The 12,668-nt window shown below is 41.1% G+C and overlaps 1 protein-coding gene across 1 annotated transcript in view; it reads right to left on the bottom strand.

Moving 5' to 3' along the window:
• The window catches only part of STK24 (serine/threonine kinase 24), a 61,755-nt gene extending 49,396 nt beyond the window's left edge, over nucleotides 1–12,359 (bottom strand). Inside the window, exon 1 of the mRNA XM_075045940.1 lies at nucleotides 12,253–12,359. Coding sequence (XP_074902041.1) covers nucleotides 12,253–12,294 — 42 coding nt within the window. The 5' untranslated portion in view covers nucleotides 12,295–12,359. The remainder of the gene's footprint in view (nucleotides 1–12,252) is intronic.
• Between the last annotated feature and the right edge of the window lie 309 nt (nucleotides 12,360–12,668).

The raw sequence follows: 12,668 nt of genomic DNA, 5'->3' as shown, positions 1-12,668 counted from the left end.
TCTCAAGTTTATTTGGGCAACTGATTTTACTTGCAGATCTCTAATTTCTCTATGCCTGCTCTTTATAATAGACAATCATCTTTCAACACCTCATTTTATATACTTTTCATTTCACCAAATCAATTTCCAATTAATCAGTCCAATCCTCATTCCCTATCAAGACTGAGCCCAAAATACCATCATCTAAAGATGTTCAGAGATTTCTGGTGAAAATAAAATACCACACGATGAACCGGCTTGTGATTGTTGGTGATTACTGCTGTCTGCTACCACACTTGGGGATCAAAAGAACGTTTTGAACCTTGTTCATGTGCATGCAGATAAACCTGGGCACACACTGTAATAGGATGTTGCAGACAGCAAGGCCTACAAAATCATTAAGGACTAGAGAACTAATGGAAGGAAAAAAAAAAATCCATCACGATAACTTCTGGCTCTGGAAATCCTTGAGTAGTAAAATTTAGCAGAAGCTGCAGAAGTATGCCACAGAAGTATTACAGGTTACTGTATTCTTACACTTTTTCTTAGACATCTTCCAATAACCACTGTCAAAGACAAAACACAACTAGATAGCCCTATGATCTGATCCCATGCAGCTGATAAGTTCTCAAATTATTTGCATCCAAGTCAGAACTTCAAACACAAATTTTATAGCACAGTCAATGCATGTTATAGTACAAAATTAAGAACACTTGAAATCAGAGAGGAAGACTTTCAGGCCACTGCCATTTGAGGAATTGTCTTTGTGATTTCTTCCTCTGCCCCATAACTGCACATCACCACATTTTCACATTCTAACCAAGACACTGAGATTTCTTTCAACTGATAAAAAACAAAAGATAAAAATAGAGGGAGAAAAGAGAGGCATGACATTGTTTCTCACACCACTCCTGCAGGTTTGTTCATTGTTATTATATGTGGTGATTATCTGGTGTTCCTTTCACACAGAAATGTCAACTTCAGACAGAAATTAGTTTCAGAAGATAACAACAGAAACACCAACTACTTCATATGTATTCATCAGAAGCAATTGAGAAGTTTGAGTATCTCAGGTTAGGTACATAACCTACCATATTAAAGGAACAAAACAACTTTTATCTTCTACAAGAAGGTGGATCAACTTTTTGCTCAAACTTTTGTACTACTTACACAAATAAATCTCTTTAATATGGAAACAGGGTACCAAACCATTCATTTTATGACACCACCACTAGGAAGTTGCAAGTGGTAGTAGTGGCAGACTCCCTCCCTGCGATGGACAGAAGTCCCAATCTGCTGATCTGACCTGCTGTCTAGGACAGCTTGGTGCTTGCCAGGGACTCCAATCTAGTATATTTTGGAGAGACCGCTGAGGCTTGTTCAGCACATGGACTATTACCCCATGTTACTCTTCCACATCAGGCACCACTGAAATAGCCTGGGGAGACCTGGAGCATATCAAGCATGACTACACAGCGTCATATGCCATAGGAGCGTAAGTGGTTTTCTCCTCAATCCTACTGGTGAAGGGCTCAAGGAAGAGTGGACAGATCATGGATCTGCCTGGAAGAATTCCAGGGGAAACAGTCCTAGAGATAAGAGTCATCAAGGGGAGCTGGTTGATTTTCAAGGATTAACACCTCCAAGTTCAAGAATGATCTGACATGCAGGAACAGAAAAGGTGGCAGGAAGACTTGCATGGGTGAAGAAGAAACTCCTGACTAAACACAAACATAAAGAGAAAGCATACAAGAGGTAGAGGCAGCATCAAGTGACCCAGGAGGAATATAGAGACATTGCCCAAGGGTACAGGGATGAGGCTAGAAAATCAGCAGCACGAAGCCCAGCTGGACGCCAGTCACTACAAAGGGGTCAATACTGTTCAGCATTTTCACTCATAACCTGGACAGTGGAGCAAAACACACCCTCAACAAGTTTGGCAATGACACAGAACTGCCAGGAGTGGTTGATACACTAGTTGTGCTGCCATTCAGGGTAACCTTGGCAGTCTGGAGAAATGGGTCAACAGAAACCACATGAAATTCAACAAAGGCAGATGCCAAGTCCTGCACCTGTAGAGGAGTAACACCATACACCAGTACAGGCTGCGGACTGACTGGCTGGCAAGTGGCTTGAAAGAGAAGTCATTAGCATCCAGGTGAACATAAGCCAGCAATGTCCCACTGTGGCAAAGAACACCAACAGTATCCTGGACAGCATTAGGAAGAGCACTGCCAGGAGGTCAAGGGAGGAGGTCCTACCCCTCTACTCAGCACTGGTGAGACCACATCTGCCGTGCTGCATCCAGTTCTGGGCTCCCCGTACAAGACATGGTCCATAGTGGAGCGAGACCAGTGAAGGGCTACAAAGACAGTTAAAGACTGGAGCATCAGATATATGAGGGGAGGCTGAAAGAGTGGGGATTGTTTACCTTGGAGAACAGAAGGTTGGCGGGGGTGAAAATCTTATCGTGTGTGAATACCTGATGGAAAGGAATAAAGACGACAGAGCCAGACTCTTCTCAGTGGTGCCCAGTGGAAGGACATGATGCAATGGGCACAAACTGAGATACAGGAAATTCCATTTAAACTTCAGAAGAAGGGGGGGGGGGAGGGGGACAACAAAGAAAAAACCCTAACCTTTCTTACTGTAAGGGTAGTCCAGCAATGGAATAGGTTGCCCAGGCAGGTTGTGGATCCTTAGAGATATTCAAAACTAGGCTGGATGTGGTCCTGAGCAACCTACTCCAGCTGACTCCGCTTTGAGCAGGAGGTGGACTAGATGTGCTCCAGAGGTCCCTTCCAATCTCGGCTATTCTGTGATACACTATTCTGTGACACCAAGAATTATTTTTACTGCTAAATTTACTGTGCGAATACATGAATTTATTTTGAAAAGAGACACCATTGCTACACATCATTTCTTTAAATTAATTTCTCTGAAGACCAGAGAACAGAAATCTACCAGACAAGTTCATACAGGCAATTTTCTCAAGTACCCAGAGAACTTCAAGCCTAAAAAGCCAGTCAAACTAAACAGCTGGCACATTTGATGTCAGCCTTCTTCATACAGCTCTCCATTTCAGAAGCAGCACTGTGAAGGTTTTCCTGTATTGCCACTTGCAATCTTTCAAAAGCCATCTAAAGCCTATTCACCTCACACAGACCACTATTAAACAGCTTTCATTTTTACTTTTAACCCAACAGAGCTAGCTGAACAAGTGGCAGCAGTGGAGATACACTGTAAATTTGATTAAAATGCACAAATTCAAACCATGCAGCCCTCCCACAAGCCTGGGCTATCAAAGCGGGGGGGGGGGGGGGGGGGGGGGGGGGGGGGGGAGGTAAACAAACAAAAAAACCCAAAGCCACAACCAAAGAAAAAAAAAACAAAAAACACACCAACTCCACAAAACACTCATATAAGATGGTTTCACATCAGGAAAAACTACTTCCAGGAACAAGAAGCCTCAAATTTTCCTATACAACATTCTACCTTTCTCTGAAGCTTGCAAGTTTTTGCTTTCAGCTATATATATACACATCATGTATGAATAACTGATACAATACACAAGATTATTTCCTGCAGTTGGTGGGAAACTTAAATAAAACAGAGGCAGTGTGCAGAAAATAAATTAATCAATTTTACTGCACTTTGTCAAGCCCTATCTGTATTTTCAAAGAGCAGCTAACTAACCCCAAAGGACAAAATATATTACAGTATTTAGATTTATAGTCTGGGACTTTTATCTAAATAAAAAAAAAAAAAGAGGAATTTTTAAGCAGCCTTAAAATTTGAACCAAAGGGAGCTATCTCTCAGTTTCATCTATTGATAATAAAGTAAAATCAGCTGAACTAGGATAGCCACTTTATAATTATCATGAACAGCAACGACTGATTTTTATTTTCTTTTCAGAAGACTAATCAGCAAAACATTTAATGAAAAGCACAAAGACTAGAATGAAAGCATTCCTCTGTGCTAACCAGATGTAAAACTAAGATCCAGCTGTTTCACTGAGAATTTGTCAACTATCAAAAAACAATCAAAAGATTGTTCTTTTCTTTTATTCTTCAAACATACGCATTCCATATATCTCATTTTCCATTTCCAATACTGTAATTATTCAATTCAGAGACACACTACCATAAGGAAATTGTTTTTTTCTGGGGAAAAAAAAATGCTAAGAGTTGGAAGAATTAGCAATATATTAACTATCATTAAAAGGAACAACGGCCATAAATTCTGCAATGAAACTTCAGTGGGTCATAATGGGGGGGAGTGAAGAATAAAGCTGTAAAACCTTCCATCTCAAACACTTCAGATGTCACAAACAGATGAGGACAAAAACATTAAAAAGTTGCCTAAAGTTAGCGTATCATAAAAGTATTCCTCAGCCATTGTATAATCCTCTTCCCACTTACTTTCAAGGAAGATGCACTTATCTGAGATTCAGAATACAAAACATTCAGTTCTTTATCAATAGCATGGATATCCAAAGCATGCTTCCAAATTCCCAGTGAACTAATACCATTTTCTGGGCGCAATTTTCTCTGCACAAATCACACTGTAATTTTATGGTATTTTCCATTCAGATTTTCATTCAGAAAGCTGGTTAGTGTACAACATTAAGAGTTTAATACCAAAATTAATAGTTACCTAACTGTACCCTGCTTTTTACAAGCATTCAGAAAGAATAAACTTCATTTAAATATGCAGAATTTCTTAATAGTTTCTCAGTCTTTTTTTTTAAAATATAACATCACTAAAAACTTTCATAACCTGTAGCTGGCTTCCTCCTTTCCATCCATTACACTTTTAAAACATAAATTACTGCAATAGAAAAATCTCACCATGCCTTCAGCACAGAATGAAAAAAACACACAAGTATCAGTAGACACAGCACAGCAGTGAAACCCAAAATATATTTTAGACACTGAGAGACAGACAGCTAAGGAAAAGAGTCCCAAACAATAGTTTTAGAACAATGTCTCTCACTTGTTTCCTCTTACTAAAAAGATCAAACATGGTAAAAAAAAAAAAAAAAAAGAAAGAAAAAAATCCCTCTCAATTAGCTAAGCTATTGATAAAAAGAAAAAAGAAAGTAGTGGCTCTTTGTGGAAATTCCCACCATTAAGACAAATGGCTGAATAAATAATGCTAATAGAGGCATTTAGAAATCTATGTTGCATTAATACTAACTGAGGAAAAGAAGAAAAAGAATGAGTTTTAGGATCTACAGCAATCTCATCATTTGAGGGGAGACTCTTCTTGCACCCATTCTATCATCTGACAAGAAAATCCAAATGTATGTCTCTTAAGAAGCTGCCTAACAGTGCAACTAAAAATAGAATAGAGAGTACAAGCGTTCCCAAAATTTTCCTGTTTCAAGCCTCACTTTCTATGGAGTTACACTGTAGAAGGCTCTTAGTTCTATACTAATGTAGAATCAACACATGGAACAACCTGATGCTTGGGCAACCTAAACATTTATTACTCTCAGATCTGTTCTTGTCCACTAAGAGGAAACAATTCCATGCATAAATACTTCCAATAAACAAAGTATTTACTGGCTTATGAAAGCAATTTCACTGAGAAAGACTGTCTATTCAATACACCTCTTCAAAAGTAAACTACATTTATCTGATTTTGGACCTATGCATCCTGAACACATCCAGGAGTTTAGTTTCAGGTAATACACTAAAGCTTAAAACAAGCTTGGGAAAACAAACAAACAAATTTTACTTATAACAACTAACCTGTGAAAGCCATCATCACCTTGTACTGATCATGGCTCAAGACTCAAGTAGGCATACAAGCCAAACACATCAGCTCAAATGAGTTAACAATTTTGTCAAAATGAAGTTGCTACATTCACAGTCAAGCTTCTCTGTACCAACAGAATTGGAATATGGAAGCTGAAGACCACCATAAAAACAACTTTTCCCTACAGAGAAAGGGAGATCATTTTAATGATAGGTTAGGAAACCTGAGATCAAAATTGTTCTGAGACTGTTCTCATGTAGTATAGAGTCATTTTGTTATCTTTATGGTGTCTTCTCATAAAAATTCTCTGACAGAATTTCTCCCTCTACATCTCAAATTCAGTACACTGAAGGGATGCTTCCAAATGTATCATCTCTCTTATAATTGTCAGGTGCATACATATACATGGAAATTTACCCCCTGATTAACAGATATATATGGACAAATTCAAAGTCCTCAATTTAAAGAGTTTACAAGTAAAAGAGGTTTTGATTATATAGCTGCATCCACACAAATGATTACTTTTAGCCATACACAACATTAAACAGTGCTCCACTAATGCAGGTAGGTGTATCGCCACAAAAGCAACAGCCAGGTCAAATTATTCTAGCATGCAGTATTTTGTATTAGATGCCTCGCTAGCTTTGTTCATCAGTGTTTGGTACATGCCCCCCCGCCACACCCAAGAAAGGGAGCATGAAAAGAATTTAAGCAATATTTAAAAATATAGCCAAGATACATATATCCATTTCCTACCTCAGAAACAGACAAGATGCCACTATGTAAAAGTTGACATCAAAGCCTTGTACAACACTCATAACACAAGCCCCAGTATTTAAATGTATTTACCGCATCAGTAATTTTTTGTCTCTCTGGCGAACAAAGATGGCAGTTGACTAAAAGGGCACCTTACTCAAACATGAAACTGGTCAATGAAACTTGTCATATGGCATCGGTTTCCCTGTTCTGGAAGGCCACTGATGGAACTATGTTCTTCCTGTTTAGAGGTTGTTGACACTAATGGTGCAACAACAGTTCAGACAGAAAGGTGAACATTGACATTCGCCACTCAGTAACTGACAAAGACAACCAGTCATCTTGGATGTGACTGATAACAGAGCAAAGATCCAAAACCAGATTTTGTAAGCTCAGCCTTTGGAAATTAGAGTACCTTTCCTTACCTCCTCTACCTCTGTATAAACATCCCACCTTACCTCCATACAAACATTTAAAATTAAACAGAATCCTATAAAGCCTGTCTAAAAAGCCTAGCTCCAAAACCACAGAAGGGCTGAAACAATGTAACACAGAGATTCATAAAAAATAAGGATTCACTATTGCCAATCCTTATTCCAAAAAGCTGTCCTGATAAATCCTTCAACTACTTATGAAGTGATGAAGTCAACCCCAAAACCTAACAGACTACCTCAAACTGCTCCTCAAAGACAGAGCAGTCTATACATTACAGTTAATTACCAGTTATTTTCCACCTAATAGAAAAATACCTGCAAAGGTCACAGGAAGACAGAACAAAGAAGCTGCAAGACTGAGAAAACAGAACTGCAGTCATTTTAACCATACAGTCTGAGTTAACAGCACCAGGATTTAACAACAGTATCCAAATTGAAGCCTCCCCCTGCAAAAATTACTTCCTAGGAAACTAGGTAAAGCACAACAGCAAGAAATCACCCACAGCAGCATGTCCAAAGGAAACCCAACTCCGACTCCTCCACACATGCTTAATAACAAGATTTTGGGGGTGTTTGAGGACAAAAGCCTAGTATCCACATATCCCCTAGAAGTTACTACGCGACTTCCCAGTATCAATAGTTCCACTGTTGATAAGAGTTGACTTCTCTAAAACAGCTCCATACATCTATTGCATAGCCCTGACACAGCCTTTGACCTACAGATAGAGAACATGCTGACTTTGTTTTCACAAATTAAAAGTCTTCAGTCCAAGGACTGAGCTTGTAATATGCCATCATGACATCTATCCCCAGGATATTTTAAATCAGATTAGCCATGATCATAACAATCCAAGGATCTGTCAAATAATTGAGTCCTGTAAATTACTGCAAAGTATATATCAAATTGTAACTTAAACAGTAACAGTGAGCACAAACTTTCAAAAAAATTCACATTGGGGAAAGTTAATCTCCTACACAGAAGCTGCAAATGGAAGGCAGCAGAGGCTACATGGCCTTTCCAGTGCCTTTGACTTAGCAACCTAATGTTTTGCAATTACCAAAAACAAAGCTCACACACGAAGTAGTTACAACAGTTTATTATAAAAGGACAATGAGTTATAATAGGGAAGACAGTAATATATATAGTGTGTGTAAGAAAAAAAGAACAGCCATGCTGGATCAGAACAAAGGATTCTCTAAGCCAGAACACTTCTCCCACAGGAGTCAAAAGTGAACATCCTGGGAACAGTGCAAGAACAGATAAGTAAATAGCAGTATTTCCCAAAAGACTCTTCCAGTCTCCAGCAAACTGACAATTCAGATGCTTTCTGAGCCAGAAATGGTGCCTTTACACTTAACAACCTTTCTTTTCTGTCCATTTGTCAAGTTGCCATTTAAATTTAGTTAAACTTTTAACATTTCTTGAAGCAAGACAGTGTGAATGTCAATGTTTATTTACATTTTGGATTAAGAACCTGTTGCTCTTGTACTGAAAATACCAATGAAGAATGAATAAAAATACCTTGCTGCATGAACACTGTTACCAAAAACTGAAAAGGGAGGAAGATAAAGAAAGGGTTTTATCACACAGAAGAGGCTTTGGCTTAAAGATGATGGATTTCAAAAGCATCTTAGGAATTTTATGATACCAACATGTGGGCATACCTAAAAATACAAATAAACCTTCCCAGCAAATTATTTTTCTGGGGTGGGGGGAAAAAAAAAAAAAGGTTCAGGGCATTTAGGGGAGAGTGGGGTTGGGTTTTTTGGTTGTTTTTTCCCCCCTTTAGGAGACTGAAACAGGAAAAAGGTGGCAATAGTTACTTCTAATCAGTAACTCTGCAGTCCATCAATATCAGTGTTCATTATGCCACAGACTGTACTTGAAGCTCTCATTCACCTGAAACTTTTAATTACCTTTACTATGGAAGCACTTAGACTTACAACTAGAAGTCAAACCTAGATCCATTCTAACTGTGGCACTGTACTGCCTGAACACAGCTATCTCCAAAAAGGCAAACCACCCGTGGGCTTTTCTCACTCCTCTGGGATCTGAAGCTGACAGAGCCATTTATCTTTCCTCAGAAGGAGTTTAAAGTATTCTTACTGTTATTACCATAATATAAAGCTCATTTTAAAGTAGGTTAATAAAATCTGTTCTACACAGTTATTTCACACAGATAGAAGTACATAGAAAAGCTAGGGTGAAAACACTGCTTTTCCGGTTCTCCAACTTCAGAAACAATGAAAAATACAAGCAAACCAGATGCAGCTTAACCCCAAAACTTTGTAAGTGGGGAAAGAGAGGAGAAAGACATTTAATCACTATTCATTTTAGTATTTCATTGTTAAAGATTACCTTAAAACTGGCTGCTGCCACATATCCAACAGCTTTATGTACTGCAGTACTGTGTTCTGCAGCTTAATTCCTTAAGATTTTCTCTGCCAGCCTACATTTCCTGAGCTTTTTGGTCCAACACACTCATAACACGCTTCAAAACACATTACGGTTCACCAAGCACCCTTACCATAAATTTATAAACACAGTACTTTATTATTTAAAATATAGCTTCCATAAAGTAGCTATAGAAGCTTACCACAGCCTTGAAATGCAGGCCAGTCTGAAAATCAAGGTCATACGCACTTATTCCGAGCCAGCCTTGCAAAAATCTCATGCATTACAGACAAACAAGCATCCTCCTCAGGCCACTTCCATAAAGAAGACAACATACCCTCAGTTTAGTAATGATGCACCTTCTCACCACACCAACTCACATCTACGCAAAGCCCTTAAACCAAGGACAGCATAAACTTTGAGTCCAAACTTATCTGCTTGCATAGAAATTTAGGTCAAAACCCAACTCTGTTTTTATTCAGGTTACAACAGGCCCACTTCGCAGCAGACAGCAAATCTCGGGTTTTGACAACGTTCCAGCACCATCCTATATTCCCTCCCCAGTTTTTCATTCCTTTGGCTCACTCTCTACCCACTCACTTTTTATGCATCACTCTTCAAACATCAATCAGATATGTTGTTCAGAGAGTAATACATTAATCCTTCATTCCTCTGCTCTATTTACACACTACTCTGCTCACGCCAAACAGCATTAATAAAGCATTGTCCCTGCATGTGATTTTTTGGGGGGGGGGGGGGGGGGTCAAGAAGTTACACTTGTTCACACTAGGACACTGGCTGCTCTCTTGTGTAATTACACAAAGAATGCGGGAGAAAGCTGCATAACTTGTCACTGACACTGCTTACACCATTTGTTGCAGAAGCTGGTAGGTGGGGAGGAGGAATCACACTACAGAAAAAGAAAAAAAGACAGTCCCGTGATTTAGGCAATTTAATTATAACCCAGAGAACTAAGCTCTATTCCTCTCTCTTCTACATAAAAGAAAGTCCCAAACCATAACCTTTGTCTTAAGTAGATGTCACACGCTGTATGTACCTTACTCTTTGAACATTTATGTGCAAATAAAATCAAGAAGAATCATGTACAGAAAACAGACCATCATAAAATTGCTATATACTCTGACAGAATGGAAATGGATATAGACATCTTGAACTGGGTGCAGAAAATTAGCAAGTAGTCATTACATTGCTGAAAGACTTTATGCCTCTACCTATCAGCAGGTCTCCTCACTTTAACAGTGTAAAAAACCACCAAAGTTCACACTTGAGAAACTCCCATAAAAATACAATAAAAATTCATGAGAAAAATAACACTGTCCTGAATAAGAAGGGATTTGAAGTAAACTCCCAAATTATGTGGACTAACAAAAAGCCTGAGTATCCACCCATTTTGTACAGCTAGCAGTACTGCAAACCAAGTAAAAAATCAAGTCAATAAAAAACGCAGGTCCTTACAAAGATCATGCAGTGACACACGTAAGCAGTACATGCATATTGCTGGAATAATCTTCATTCTCTCACTTCCGAGCAGCTACAAATCTGACTTTCTAATTCTAAAATATTACAGATTCTGTTTCAAAGTAAGCAGATAGTCGTCTTGGTTCTAACATGTTTCAAAAGGATAAAAAAATGCAACATTAACCTAGCCCTAGCCAAAGCAAGAAATCCTTACTTCTGTCACTGGCAATCAGCAAACTGCTCATACTTGGAAGGTGAACTTGAACACTCAACAGCAGTACCTACAGTGCAATAAATTAATCAGTTCAGAGTGAGGGCCTACCTGCTCTATTTGGCATCCAGTACTATGCCTGAGCATATAATTCATGCTATGCCTAAGCATGTAACATTTTAAATCCAAATCCTCAGGTTAGGCAAAGAAAAGAGATTCATGACTTAGAATCTTGACTCACAGAAAAATGAACCACAGTAAATCAATACTTAAACCAAACGAAGCACAAAAACTTCCAATCCAGGAGACAAATTGAGAAAAACTCTATGTGCCATTCCTAAGTTTTTCTTTTGGAGGTTGGGACAGGGAAGTTTCTAATAAGATGTGGGAAACATTATAATAACAACACACAGATACCAATGACCTGAATGTTTTTCTGGCAGTAGTTTGCATTTGGACTAAGAAAAACGGGGTGGGGGGGGGGCAGCTCAGTCACCAGAAAACCACACCAGTTATTTCAAAAATATAGTTACAAGACAGAACCAGCAAATTCCATCGTATAACAACAGCTTAGCTAACCAACTCTCGAACACAGGAGCCAAACACGATCCCCCAACACCCACCTCAGGCAGCACTCCCACTAGCCAGCAGCACCACAGAGATGGGCACTGCAGCATGCGCTGAAGGTCAACATTTTCAGGCCCTGTTTTTATGTATGCTTCCCCTAATCACGTCAAGATAACGGGACCCAAAATCGCCCATCAAGACGCGCTTCGCTTCTTGAATTAAAACACCGAGGAGAACTACCGGACGGGGGGGGGAGGGGGGAACACACGACGCACCCCTCCGCTCCGCACACTTGCAGCAAAACAGAGGCTACTGAGGAAGAAGAGAGGGAGGAAGGAGGGAGGAATTCATCAGGCGGAAGGACCCCGTCAGGCGAAGTGCTGATAGCACGTTTCGTTTCCACGGGTTACGAGATCCCGCTCCTTCTCCCCCCCCCCTCCCGGCCCCCCCCCCAGCCCAGCGCAGCCCCCGGGGCCGAGTCAGAGCGAAGAGGCGTCTGTCCCGTGTCCCCCCCCGCCCCGAACCCCCTCACCGCCCCGCACCGCGCCCCTTCACACCGCTCTCCCCCCCCACCCCCAGCCCCACTCGCGGGGAAAGGCGGCGAGGGCCCACCCCTCGCTTCTCCCCCCCAAAAAACCCGCCGCCGGGGGAGGCGGCTGCCCCTCACCTGCATCCCCGGCAGGCCCGTCTGCACGGGGGAGTGAGCCATGGCGGCGGCGGGGACGTGGAGGGCGGAGGCGGGGGGGGGGGGGGGGAGCCGGGTCTCCTCAGGCGGCTCCGGGGGACAGGGCTTAGCTCATCTCCACACTCTCTCACAGGCACACACAGTCCTCCTCCTCCTCCTCCTCCTCCTCCTCCTCGCCCTTCCCCCGAGCGCTGGCGCGGTGGGAAAGGGGCCGTCCCAAGCTCGGGTTCTTCAGGCCCCCGTCACGGATGCAACAGCGGCGGCGGCCCCTTCATCCCTCCTCCTCCTCCTCCTTCTCCTCATCCCTCCTCCTCTTCCTCTTCCTCCTCCTCCTCCTCCTCCTCCTCCTCCCCCCCCCCCGGCCGCGCGCGCAGGGCGGCCGTTACTGGCGCGGCCGC

Source organism: Buteo buteo, chromosome 14 (assembly GCF_964188355.1).
Source record: "Buteo buteo chromosome 14, bButBut1.hap1.1, whole genome shotgun sequence".
Taxonomy (NCBI): domain Eukaryota; kingdom Metazoa; phylum Chordata; class Aves; order Accipitriformes; family Accipitridae; genus Buteo; species Buteo buteo.
This window is presented reverse-complemented; position numbering and strand designations above follow the sequence as displayed.